Source organism: Triticum dicoccoides, chromosome 5A (assembly GCF_002162155.2).
Source record: "Triticum dicoccoides isolate Atlit2015 ecotype Zavitan chromosome 5A, WEW_v2.0, whole genome shotgun sequence".
NCBI lineage: Eukaryota > Viridiplantae > Streptophyta > Magnoliopsida > Poales > Poaceae > Triticum > Triticum dicoccoides.
In genome coordinates this window covers 375,323,919-375,337,940 of record NC_041388.1, presented here as the reverse complement: position 1 = coordinate 375,337,940, position 14,022 = coordinate 375,323,919, and the positions used below count along the sequence as shown (strand labels likewise).

The 14,022-nt window shown below is 50.9% G+C and overlaps 1 protein-coding gene and 1 pseudogene across 1 annotated transcript; one reads left to right on the top strand and one right to left on the bottom strand.

The window, feature by feature from the left end:
* Window positions 1-4,152: 4,152 nt before the first annotated feature.
* LOC119299552 (putative protease Do-like 14) lies at window positions 4,153-7,656 on the bottom strand. Its single transcript, XM_037576748.1, has 10 exons — window positions 7,569-7,656; window positions 7,270-7,461; window positions 7,030-7,169; window positions 6,596-6,919; window positions 6,348-6,478; window positions 5,990-6,110; window positions 5,646-5,738; window positions 4,847-4,909; window positions 4,665-4,762; window positions 4,153-4,577 (listed from the first exon to the last, which is right to left on the bottom strand). The coding sequence occupies exons 1-10, from the start codon at window positions 7,654-7,656 to the stop codon at window positions 4,511-4,513; spliced, it is 1,317 nt and encodes a 438-aa protein (XP_037432645.1). The 3' UTR covers window positions 4,153-4,510.
* A 5,490-nt stretch (window positions 7,657-13,146) lies between these two features.
* The window catches only part of LOC119301613, a 30,819-nt pseudogene continuing 29,943 nt past the window's right edge, over window positions 13,147-14,022 (top strand).

Sequence of the window (14,022 nt, the reverse complement as noted above, 5' to 3'; positions counted from 1 at the left end):
TATGGTTGTTGTTTTTATTGTTACATGGATAGATTTTTTTAGGGGTAAAGCTAAGTTTTATTGATCATAAACCACATAAAATGGTTTAAAAAAAGATCATGGGGATGGATCAACCGTAAATGTCGCCCCTGATCTAGTGTATTAGAGAACTTAGCTAACCTATCTGCATCAGTAAAACCTTGCTCCTTGCTTAACCTCGCTAATGATGCACCCATAGCTACCATTTGTGCCTCTTTCAATATCATTCACCACCTGTTTAGAGTCCGAGGCAACTACAAAATTATGGATCATCAAATCCTTAGCCAGAGACAAAGCTTCTCTGCACGTGATTGCTTTGAGTGTAGCGACGTCAATAATCCGTAGAACAACCACAGAAGAACTTCCTAGATATAGTCCCGATTCATCATGGCATACTGCTACCGCTGATCTGAACCTCTCATCCTGGATTTGGCCACACTTGCATCAACATGAATTTTTGCACACCCTTGTGGTGGAGCTCTCGGTCTAGCTGCTGCGATTCTAGCCTCAGCAGGTGCTGACTCCTTTTTGTGATGTTAGTTTGAGGTCCGATACGAATCTCTTAATAAATTCACATATGTCTGAAGGACTGATAAGTTTCCTCGTGTATCACTTGTCTACTTGCCCACCATATTACCCATAAAGTCACTGATAATTTAACAAAGGCGTCATGTGATAATGTTTCTATCGTCGAAAAGAGCCACTTCTTGGCGCTTGGTTCAGATATATCGCCCAACTCACCATCGACAAAGTGCCTAGGCACACCTTGTCATGGTGCATTCAAGCAATGAATGTCTCGAGGAGTCTGCAGCTCCCCATGAAGCACAAGAGCTAGTCGTTGACATTTTTCTGTGAGCCCTCACATCCTCAATGGGAAGCGAATGCTTAGCTAGTCTCCAAAGAAACATGTGAATTTTACTTGGGATTGACGTCTTCCGTAGACCTTTGTTCGAAAATACTTATCATCAAAATGGACAAAAAAGGATGTATCTATAACTAAAATACATCTTTTTTTATTCATTTTGATGATAACTTTTCCGGACAATGTTGTGGGCGACAGACCCAGGGGGCGAAAACCCTGTCGTTCCGGCTTTAACAGGTGCCCAAGAGGGCGGCGATCACGGCAGTTGAGCGTAGATGCGGGCAAGTTGGCATCCCGGCAACCAAAGGACCGCTGCACAGAGAGCTTCAACCTAGGCGCACCTTGCCGCACCGTTGGGGAGGATTACACGCCTGATGGCAAGAGCGCGGGCACATCCAAAGAACAGGTGTGCAGTGTCCTTATCGTCACTGTAGAACGGGCACACCAGGGAGTCGATGATGTGACTATCATGCAACAAGGATGCACAGGGGAGACGTTGTCGGTGACGGAGCAAGAGGAAGATCTTGGACCTGCTTGGGGCGAAGGCTCTCCAGATATGGTGGGGGCGAAATTCTAGTATGTATGACCAGTGTGGAAAGGAGCCAGGGTCCCGCGAAGACCACGGGGCTTCCATGACATGGGACATCTATACTACTATTAAACAATTGAGTTGTGGCAGAAACATTACATCTCAGTCATACGTCCACCATCTCTCAATAGACCAGATTGCCTCAATGTTGTATCACATCATTTATCATAATCAATTAGCAATAGTTATCATGATCTACGCCATCATAATTACACAATAATTACCACGATCTCGCTCCAACCTGGGCTTATTTTAATCATATCAATTAGCAAGAATTGCCATGATCTACGCCATCATATTCTTTTTGAAACTCGGCATTGTATACTGCATACATAGAAGGAAAAATATCAATTAGCAATAATTACCATGATCTACGTCATCATGTTTTTTTTTAAACTTAGCCTTGTGTACTACGTACATAGAAGGAAAAAAGAAGAAGGTCTGGCCCATGTTCGCATGTAGGCAGAGAATAACGTGGAAACCAAAGTGCTCGTTTCCCTGTTTGTTTGGATCAGAGGATCGATTAGACCTTGACCTTGATTTTGCTCGTTCTTGACTTCCGTCACTTCCTTCTTTTTGTTCACCAGTTTGAGTGTTCGTCGTCTTCGACGGCTCGACTCTTAGTTTGACTCTCCCGGTCTTCTCTTCCTGAGGAACGATAGTGACGTGGGCCTGCAGCGCTACGCGGCCAGGACAGGTACGAGCACGTCTCCTATGCCTTTGCATGTACTGTTAATTACTCAAACTTGTCTGGAACTGGGGTTCAGAGATTGACCATCAATTCATCCCTGGATCAAATCCATTTTCAAGGAACAAAATTTCTGATCAGCGCCAGGCAAATAATTAAAGCCTGATCCCATCGCAGCTCCATTTAATCGCATGCTCGCTGTGGGGAGATTGGACGTACCTCCCGCTAAGTAGTGGATCCACCCGATTGATCCGGGCCAGCGAATTCGTACGCCACACACGTAATCTCCATCCAGTTAAGATGGGAATCCCTTCGCAGCAAGCGAAACAATAGTAATTAAGCTCGGTGCAGCTGGTTCGTACGTGGTACTGTGATACGAGCAGAGCCCCATACTTAGCATATGTCTTTCACTCCTAAATAATATCAATGTTTACCTAAAAAATAAATATGGATTCCATAGTTAATGGCTTGGTAGAACTTTTGCTAAAGTACATATAAATATTACAATCTGATCCAATTTTACACAATGCAGATATGAAAGGGAAAATCCAAATTGATGTGATATGGGATTCACACTGATGTTTCATGACATTTGGTCCTTGTAATACTGGAAGCAATCCAATCGCTTGTTCAGGTGTCAAATAAGATGTGCATGTTTCCAACACTTATCTTAAGGAGTGAAATTATTTTGCCACTGAAAAGGAGCATGTGTCATTTGTCTTCCTTATCATGTAAAAAACATATTTATTTCCCTTGAATTAGAGTGAAAAACAGGGTAGACTGTTGGTTAATGTGATATTCTATTTTTGTCAGATGGCTTGAAATTTTTTAACATTACTTTTAATGTTAATGTCATGTACCATCATATTTATTTCCAAACTTTGGCGTGAGGTTATATTACCAGTTTATGTCATGTTTGGTTCACAAATATATATTGCCAGTCAATGCCTTTAAGCTTTGTTGGTAGATTCTGTCATTTACAATGCATAAAATCTATTTCTACTTTTAGTGTAAAATTGACTTGTACACAGTTTGATATTTTCAGAGTCATTTACAATGCATAAAATATATTTCTACTTTTAGTGTAAAATTGACTTGTACACAGTTTAACATTTTCAGACATTATGCTTACATGTACTTGCTTTCGCTATATTTACTATAGATAGTGTTCTGACAGATTTTATAAAGTATGTCGATAGTTGGATCATGTATCCTTGACTTGATAGACAAGTTCAAAGATTTACATTCTTCAAAGTGCATAACTGACACGCTAGATGCTAACTTCGACTGTTTGCATAACCAACATTTAGTTCAAGGAAGCTTCAGGTCTTACCTTGGTAATTTCTTTTACCTCTTCCATCCAGCACGGACATGCTTTCCAATTATTGATTACCTATTTTACACACAAAAAAAGTTCCCAATAATCTTTTCTACAATAGTCCAACATAATCAAAGGAGTCACTAAAATTAACCTGGAAATACCAATGGAACCTATAGGCATGGCCGCCGCAATAATCAATCCTCCTCCCTCGACATTTATGCCACCGCTCCCCTTCCCGCGATCCAATTTTCTTTCTATTTCATAACTCTATGATACGTGCGTTGCACGTGCATACTTACTAGTAGCACCAAACGATTGAGATTTGAGACCGTCTATCAGGCACAGAGCTCCGCCCCAACAGCCGATGAGAACATGAGGTGGAGGTGGAGGTGGCCGGAGATCTCGTCGTCGACAGCAGCAACAGAAGCATGGGGGCGCCACAAGTGCGAGAACAGCTCGGGGAAGCAGATGGCCAGGATACTAGTATTGACATCCTCCCAGAAGGCGGTGCTCTCCCCGTCCCTGACCCGACCCGCACCTCGGTATAGCCGCGAAACAATGGGAGGAAGCCAAGGAAAGCCTTCCAGACCACCGTGTCGAGGCGGCCAGCATTGCCTAGGCCCATTCCAGAACGTCTGTACCAACCGTAGAGGCCAGAGAATCAGCGTTGCCATCAATAATTCTACACTTGCGGAATCCCACAGAAACCTACAGACTCCTGACTACCAATCTCTTTGCTCCCTGATTTTCAGTGCGGGTCCCACTCCCTCCTGATTTCCAATCAAGGTTTCACAACTCGGCCTATAACTTCTTTCGGTAGGAATCAACGCATAAGTGTAGCATTTCTCGTGTTGCCATGCCGTGTCAGGAAATTGTCAAGGTTATCCTTAGTCTCGCATGCCATTGATGTACCGTCACATGTTCCCGCCACGGCAAAGCCCGCGTAATACTCTTTTCGCTAAGAATGATGTAATACTCCATACGTAAAAGGAAAGTTATCTAACAATGTGCTGCCGAGTCGGCTGCTAAAAATTAGTCGGAGTAATCATGCCATTCACTTGGCCCCCACCAATACTCTTTTGGCGGTGGCAGTCTCCATCTACAATTGAAACCAATCACAACATAAATCACCCATAAAACATGACATGCTCGAGTTTAAGACTGCCTGAGAAATTAGACAACATACCTGTTTTTGAGCAACATATGGCATTCACCATGGGGGCATTCCACTACTTTTAGGTTTGCAACAAATGTTGTACCATCCCTGGGTCTCAAGACAGTCGCCTATTTAACAACCCAAAGGTATACTAACATGGTAAGACAATTATACAACACATAAAGCAGGGTAAAGTAGAGTCCTAGACTAACCTGGAGGACGACTGGCTGCATATTCACTGCAACCTCCATTGTGTCTAGAAGCATTGTTGTAAGCTGGTAATATCATAAAAACGCAAGAATAAGCTCCACTAAGTCGAGGAAACTCGAAACGGGGACACAATCTGATTGCCATATAAAAGCACTAAAACACCATGTCAAGATTTCCAAGAGAGCCAAATGGATGGAAATCCGAAATCCAGGTAAAGATGAAGGAATTAGAACAAGAAAGACTGAAAAGTATCAGTAGAGGAAGTGAAATGAAATTGCCATATTGCTTTCACTTGTCTTTTTTGTGAGCTACTTAAAGATATCCACCCGGCAACCTTTTTTTTTATGGAGCAGCTTCTCATTTCACATAAGAAGACACATTCCCATCCATGACAAAAAGCCACAAAAGAGCAGAAAGAAAATAGCAGCATTATACAATTTTCGATCACAACTGCAAGTACAAATGTTTCTGAAGTTTGGCTGCATGACATAACATATACTGTGACCGGACTATTTGTCAACGCCCAATTTAAGACACGTCCATTTATGTAACAACTCAAATTTAAAACAGTCCAAAAAATCGAAGGGAAAAAATTCGCAAAACCCTTCCAAACATGGTTCCGTTTCATATTTAAATTGTCTAACACCCTAAAGATTTACCTCACATGTTTCCTAGGTCTCCCTCCAAAAGTTATGGATACTCAACGTGACAGCGGTAAAAATGGAAGGTGCGCTTTTAGTTTGGCAGAAATACTATTTCACACATTTGCAGTGGCAAGAACATTTTCTGTCTCTAGAATACCTGTGCTGGAGAGTGCAAAACAACTCCATCAAGTTTATTAATGATATCACCAGCCTCAATGCCTCCACAATTTGCAGATGATACTTCAGAAATCTAGGAAATGCATTTGAAATTTTGAATACAGAGCAAACATTGGACAGAGTAAGAGAAAGCAAAAGTGCAAAATACAAACATCTGAGATAAATAATTCTAAAATCCTCAGATCATGTACTAAATAATGTCATCTCATACTTGTTATCTTGTTTCGTGTCCCAACAAAACTAATTGTAGTAAATAGAGAGGGAGGGAGTTTTGGAAAAGGTGCATGATGAGTGTGGGTTGGAGACTTGAGGTTGGGTAAGTACCTTCTCCACCAGAATTCCAGAAGGTGGCTTATGGTACTTGTGGCATATTTTCTCCAAGTCCTTTAATTCCAACATGTGAAGCCCCCGGCCCCTTATTCCTAGAAATGGTTGTTTGATTCGCCTGCGCTCATGACAAAAAATCATTTTCTCTATATTCTATCACTGTAAAATGGATTACCTTCGATTTCAAAATAAAATAAAATAACGGTTTCATAAAATGGGATACATTCAGCTATATTGTATTCTACAGTACAACAGGTAATCATATTATAGTTTTGGTCTTCAGAAATGAGTGAGCAACCCATGTATTACATGCATCCTGTTAGAAATTCAAGAGCAAAGTAAAAGAAAAACATACCCAAACTTTCTGAAATGTTTCAGGCATCTCCCAACAAGCTGGACAGGCAAAAAGGGAGTTTTATTCTCGTCTATGAAATTCATACCAACAATTCTTCCTTCCAAATCAATCAGAAGACCCCCAATGAAAATCTGAAGAAAATGGTACCAATTTTAACAAGTACTTATTCAATAAGATCGATACAAAGAATGTGAGCGCTTATGGAGTTTAATTTGTATCAATGCAATGCAAGCAGAAGCAGAATTCACCGTCGTAATATACTGAATGCTGTTATCCTTGTTTTGCCTCTGAGGCTCCATTTGACAAGTGCAGACCATAAGTTCATTGCAATCTAACTCGCTAACTGCACGGAATGTCTCCCCACGTTTCAGCTGCAAACTTCCAGACTCAAATTTCCAGGCAACCGAAACGACTGGAGTAGGTGTCAGGAAGTAGGAGCCCGGGAGGTCGGCGAGCACCGCCACGAGGAGATCAGCTTCGCACTCGACGGAAACGATGGCGACATTATAGTGCAAATCGTACATCAGCAACTGCCCCTTGACAACCTTTTTGTTAGGCAGGAGCACCTCAATCTGCAACATACCAATCAGCACATAAAGAAACTCGGTGAAATAATATTGATAACTCTTAGTTTTTTTTTGCCGGGTATTGATAACTCTCAGTTTCAGGTAATCGGGCCGACCTTCACACTGGAAAGTTCATGGACCTCGGTGCCGCTGTCGTGCTTCCTGATCAGAGTTGCAGAGGTCATGATCCAGGCCGCAAGGCCCTCGCGAGCGACCACGGTGCCCGTGCAGGCGAAGGTGGACGAGGGATCTCCATCTGCCGATCAGCAAGGCAGCAACGGATTAATTGCTCAGGCGAGAGGCGAACACACAGCAGATTGCACAATGCCCAATTGGTGAAGCCGCGAAGGTGTTACCGACGGAGGCGGCGAGGGCGACGACGGACTTGGCCACGCTCAGCACCGCGTCCCTCGCCCTCAAGCCCTCCTCCGTGAAATCGTCCTCGGAGCTGTCGCTGGCACCGGAGTCCTCGCCGGACGACGAGGGCGACTCCGGCTCCTGCTCCAACTCCTCGTCGCTGCCGAACAGGCTGCGGCGAAGGCGAATTGCTAGGCAGGTCACGAGACAAACAGAGAGAAAAAAAGGTAAGCGTGCGTGAGGCAAGCAGGCAGGCAGAGGCAGGCAGGCGTCCAAGCGGCGGTTCTACTTGTACTACCTGCGTCTTCGTCCTTGGGTGGCATCTCCGCTCCGGCTCCGGCTCCGGCGGTGGCGTCCGTCGCGGCCGGTGGGGTTGGCGACGCCATCCTAGTCCTCCTAGCCGGCGGTTGGGGGTTAGCCGAGGCGGAACAGAACACATCGACCGGGCCGAGCGACGTCGTTGGACCCGGGCCAGCCCGCAGACCAGTTCCCTTGTCCTGCCGCCTTTGGCACCGGCACGGGTTCGTTTCGTGGCCCTTCTTCTCCGCAAATCTGCATCTCCGGGCAATCACGATCAAACCCTAATCCCAAGTCTCGATGGATGCCGAACCCGAGCACGCGTCCCCTCCGGCTCCGGGCCAAGGCCAACACACCGAAGTGGTAAAACCCCTCTCTTTACCTCTGCCTATCATGGGAAGGACATCGATGTCCCTCTCCCAAATGATCACCGCGCACAGAGAAGTACTGTACGTAGTGCAGTATGAAGACAGATTGAGCAATGCACACTGTCGTGCTTGACATCGTATTGATCAGCTTATATAGTTTTACATGTACAATCGTGCACACCGTAGTGGCAGAGACTCGTGCGAGCAGTTGAGCACGCAGTGGTGGCAGAACGTGGGAACGTGAGAGAGAGGACGTGGGTGACCAGGTCAGGAGGCATGCGTCAACACCCCGCCGCAGCTGCTGTGTCCGGAGGACGGACACACAAGCTGGACCTGAACTCCTGGAATGCTGCCGTGGGCAGGCCTTTCGTCATTACGTCAGCGAATTGCTGTGTAGTAGGTACATGTAGCACGCGAAGCTGTCCGAGCGCGACCTTCTCACGAACGAAGTGAATGTCGAGCTCGATGTGTTTGGTGCGGCGGTGATGCACCGGGTTAGCCGCCATGTAGACGGCCGAGATGTTGTCCCAGTAGACCACCGTCGCCTTGGGGATGATCACGTGGAGCTCGCCGAGAAGCTGGCGGAGCCAGCAGCACTCAGCAACCACATTGGCGACGGCGCGGTACTCGGCCTCCGCACTGGACCGGGAGACGGTGGGCTGGCGCTTGGACGACCAGGACACCAGCGAGTCGCCGAGGAAGACCGCGTAGCCGGACGTCGAGCGACGCGTGTCCGGACAGCCAGCCCAGTCAGCGTCGGAGTAGCCAACAAGGTCCAAGGCCGGCGAGCGATGGATGTGGAGGCCGTGGTCGTCGGTACCGCGGATGTAGCGCAGGACGCGCTTCACCATGGCGAGATGGTGCACGCGCGGGTCGTGCATGTGCAGGCACGCCTGTTGGACTGCATAGCTGAGGTCGGGACGCGTCATGGTCAGGTACTGAAGGCCGCCGACGAGGCTGCGATACTCGGAAGCATCAGCTACGGGACCGCCGGCGTCGGCGGAGAGTTTGGAATGTGTGTCGACTGGCGTGGACACAGGACGGCAGTCCACCATGTTGGCACGGTCGAGGAGCTCCTCAACGTACTTCTGCTGTGACAGGAAGAACCCGGAGGCAGTACGCGTGACGCAGATGCCGAGGAAGAAGTGGAGCGCCCCAAGATCCTTCATGGAGAACTCACTCAGCAGCTGGTCGATCAAGCGGCGGAGTAGTGTCGTGGAAGAGGCCGTCAGGACGACGTCGTCAACATATAGTAGCAGGTAGGCGATGTCGTTGCCCCGCCGTAGTATGAACAACGAGGTGTCGGATTTGCTGGAGGTGAACCCGATGCGCCGAAGAAACTCCGCGAACCGCTCGTACCAGGCACGCGGCGCCTGCTTGAGGCCGTACAAGGATTTGTCGAGCAGGCAGACATGCTCGGGGCGGCTGTCGTCGACGAAACCCACAGGCTGCTGGCAGTAGACACGCTCGCGCAAGTGCCCTTGCAAGAAGGCGTTGTTGACGTCCATTTGATGTACGGGCCAGTCGCGGGAGGCGGCGATGGCGAGGACGGCGCGCACCGTGGCAGACTTCACCACCGGGCTGAAGGTCTCCGAGAAGTCGACGCCGGGGCGTTGCGAGAAGCCACGCACGACCCAGCGCGCTTTGTAGCGCTCTAGAGTGCCGTCAGCGCGGAGCTTGTGCCGAAACAACCATTTGCCACTGACGATGTTCGCGCCGGGCGGCCGCGGAACTAGCTCCCACGTTCGGTTGCTCATCAGTGCCCTGTACTCCTCCTGCATAGCTGTTAGCCACGACGAATCACGCAGTGCAGCCCTTACGGATTTTGGGATGGGTGAGATGGGTGATACGTCAGTGGCGAGGTGGGCGTATTTTGGGTTTGGCTTGAAGGTACCACGCTGTGCGCGCGTAACCATGGTGTGCATGGGCATAGGCACAGGATGGCGTGGTGCAGGAGGAAGGGGGGAGGGAGGACGTGCCGGTGACGGTGGCCGAGCTGAGGAAGGCGCAGGAGTAGGCGCGCTTGGCACGGGGGTGCTGTGGCGGCAGGGAATGGACGCTGCTGCGGCAGGCTGCTGGTGGCATGTGGAGGGCACACTTGGTGTCCCAGTAGGCGGAGGCGAGGGCTGAGGCTGGAAGTCCTCGACGACCGAAGTAGGCAGGGGTGTGGCATCAATGGAGGCGAAGGGGAATTGTTCCTCGTTGAAGTAAACATGACGGGAGATGAGCACGCGGCCGGTGGCGCGGTTGAGGCACCGGTAGCCCTTGTGCTCCGACGAGTAGCCGAGGAATACGCAGGCAACAGAGCGCGGCGCAAGCTTGTGGGCGGTAGTGGCGCTGGTGTTCGGGTAGCAGAGGCATCCGAAGACGCGGATGCCACTGTAATCGGGAGAGGCGCAGTACAAAAGCTCAAAAGGAGTAAGGTACCGGCGAACACGGCACGGGCGACGGTTGTGAAGGAAGGTGGCCGTGGCGAGAGCTTCGGCCCAGAACGTGGGCGGCATGGACGCTTGGGTGAGCAGGGCACGGACAGTCTCGTTTAGGGTGCGGAGCATGCGCTCGGCACGCCCGTTTTGCGCAGATGTGTAAGGGCAAGACATGCGAAACGCGATGCCATAGGTATCGAAGAAGGCGCGGGCGGCATGGCTGTCGAACTCTCGTCCGTTGTCAGCTTGTAGAGTAAGGATCGGCAGGTTGAAGTGTGTCTGAACTAGCGCACGAAAACGTTGGATAGCAGCAAAGGCATCTGATTTGTAGCGCAAGGGAAATGTCCAAGAGAAGTGGCTGTAGTCATCGAGAAGCAACAAGTAATAACGGAAACCTGATGCACTTAAGATAGGCGATGTCCAGACATCACAATGTACAAGTTGAAATGGAAAATAGGAAACATGCTGTGAATCTGGAAAGGGAAATCTAACATTTTTTCCTAATTGACATGCATGACAAGTACGAGCTGGTGCATCATGAGCGCCAGGGGCGATGGATCGAAGCGCCCGAGCAAGCGTGGTGCGTCCTGGGTGGCCGAGTCGCCGGTGCCAGACATCGGCAGAGATGGAGGTGTGGGCGTGGAGGCTGCAGTGGAGCGGGGGCACGCTGACGCGGTACAGGTCGCCGGTGGAGTTACATCGGAGGATCACCCTCCGGGTTCGTCGGTCCTTGATAGAAAAACCGAAATCGTCAAACTCGACATTAACAGGATTATCACGACAGAGAGTTTTAACAGATATGAGGTTTTTGATTAGTGAGGGAGAGACAAGAACGTTGTGTAAGTGGATGGGTGTGGTAGATGTTGGTATTGCGAGGTGGCCGGAGTGCAGGGCTGGCAGCGTGTTGCCGTTGCCAAAAACTATACGGGAAGAAGAGGGACTGAGATCGGAGAGCATACCTGACGAGGACGACATGTGCGACGTGGCGCCGGTGTCGAGGTACCACTCACTCGATGGCGGCGGCGGCACCTGCTGCTGTTGGAGCGACAGGTTGTTGAGGGCCTGAACCAACGCTGATTGGTCCCAGGCCGCACCTTGGTAGGTGGGTGCAGCCGGGGGCGGTGGCGGTGGCGCGTAGTGGGCGGCGTGTCCGGCGAACGGTGATGGAGCGCCAGGGCGCGGGCCGAGGACGCCAGCTCCGGGAGCGTGGGCACGCCACGGCATGGGCCAGGCGTGAACCATGCCCGTCCATGGGTTCGTGGCGGGTGCAGGAAGCTGGACGAGGCGCCCTGCTGGCAGGCCGCCAGTTGACGATGAGCCGCTGGATGAGCCGCCGGCGTAGCCGGACGACTGGACCGCCTTGCCCTTGCCCTTGTTCCGGTTCCGGTTGCCGTTGCGAGTGGAGTTGGTTGGGGGCGCCGGCGCCGGCGCCGGTGCAACAGCAGCGGGTGCACGGCCAGCATGCAGAGCCATGTCAGTTGGCGCGGGCGACGCCATGTTCAGGCGCGATTCCTCCAGGATCAGGAACGCGCGGCAGCGCAGAAACGATGGGAAGGGGACCTGCATCGTGAGGATCGGGATGGCGTAGAAGTACCGTGGGTTGAGGCCACGGAACATGTTCATCACCTGCGCCTTGTCGTCAACGGGGAAGCCGAGGTCAGCCAGCTGATCGGCGTACTCCTTGAGCCGGGCGAAGTAGCGCAGCATGGTCATGTCGCCTTGCTCCAGGCGACGGAAGTCGGTGCCGATGAACACCGCCTGGGTCTCCGCATTGTCGAGGAAGAGCGTCGCGATGGCGCTCCAAATGTGCGCCGCAGTGGGGTGGCGCTGGTGGACGAGGGAGAGGATCTCCGGCGACACGCGGTTCAGCAGCCATGAAGTGATGAACGCGTCGTCCTGCACCCACTGCGCGTCGGTGGGACGCGGCGCGCCGAAGATGTGATCCAGAACACCGAATTTGGCAAAGGCCAACTCGAACATGGTGCGCCACGGCGAGTAGTTCGACGGGTTGAGGCTGAGCACGACCGGCACATGCTGGTTGATGTAGACGGCGCTGAGTGGTGATGGAGCAGGGATGGGAGCAGCCGAGGCAGTCGCGAAGGGGAAGACAGGCGCAGGGGGGATGAAGAGCGCGGTCGAGGCCGGCACTGGTGGCGCTGGTGCCGCAGGAGGTGCAGGAGGCGCGGCAGGTACGGGGGCAGCAGGGGCGATGCTGACGCCGGGAGCGGCACCCGCGGTAGGCGCGCCGGCCTGGTCAAAGGCTCCGGCGAGGTCACAAACATAGCCTGGGGGAGGAGTGGCCATCGTGCTCACCAGAGCGGGGCAGCGGAAGAACTGGAGAGGCTCAGGAACGACGAGCGTCTGATACCATGAAAACAGATTGAGCAATGCACACTGTCGTGCTTGACATCGTATTGATCAGCTTATATAGTTTTACATGTACAATCGTGCACACCGTAGTGGCAGAGACTCGTGCGAGCAGTTGAGCACGCAGTGGTGGCAGAACGTGGGAACGTGAGAGAGAGGACGTGGGTGACCAGGTCAGGAGGCATGCGTCAACACAGTAACTCCACGGCAATTTCAGGCACAGGCATCGACCACCGATTTTTACAACCTTCGCAACGTCGATGATGCCGCAAAGGCACGGAAGAAAGAACAGCGGAGGGCGAGCGAGACACACATCCAAAACAAACGCCTACGCCTCCAAAACAGACGCGTAAGGAAGCAGAGTAAAAGAGAGGAAGCTCAAGAAGTTGTGGACAGGGCCCTCAAGTTAAGAGAAGAGATGCTTCAGGAGAGGCTCGCATTTGAGGCGTCGGCGGAGGGCAAGGAGGAGGCGGAGAAGTACCGCAGCACCCCGCCCTGGAGCTGGAGGCCGGCAGTCCCCGTCAGTGAGCATTTGATTCCACCCTCTTTCATTGATTCTTTCGAATAAGTTGTTCTTCCCTTTGTAACTTAATTAGTCCTCACACCAACTTATTGCAGCTGAGGTCACTGAGCAGCCACCAGGTTATTTGCTTCTCTTACCATTTTATTTATTTATATACCTATATGAAGGAAACAAGTTTGGTTTATCCCGTAATGCCTCGCGTTTAGTGAAGGGCGTTGATTTTGAAAATTTTAAGCTTTTGAATGGGTTCCGTACTTTGACGTTGATGAGTTTGGGAGAGAATCTGTGCTTAAGTGCGCAAGTTGGAGCGTCGAGGAATTCACACTGGAACTTGCTCAATGTGTGGTTGGGCTTCAGTCATTTATAGGTATATATAACATTACACTCCTTCTTCGGTACAACCCCCTGAAAACATCAACGGTCCAGATCGTCTTATACCCCTTCGCCTGAAAACGTAAAAAAGGGTAGGATGGTCTTTGCCCCTGCCCCTCCCCCAGTCCCGGCCCCGCGACGTACCCGCGCGGCCCGTCGACGTACGTACGTCTACGCATTTTCTTTTTACTGTGGCGACGTACGTTTTTTTACCGCGTCGGTGGTCAAGCGCGTCCGTGGTCAAACCACGCGTCGCCCGCTGAAAGCGCGTCGTGGCGCGTGAACTGCGGTCCGCCGCCCCGTCCCGTCCGTCCCCTCGCCTGCCGCCCCGTCCCCTCGTCTGCCGCGCCGCCGCCCTCGACTGCCGTCGCATTGATAGCCCGACGGCCCGACCGCCCG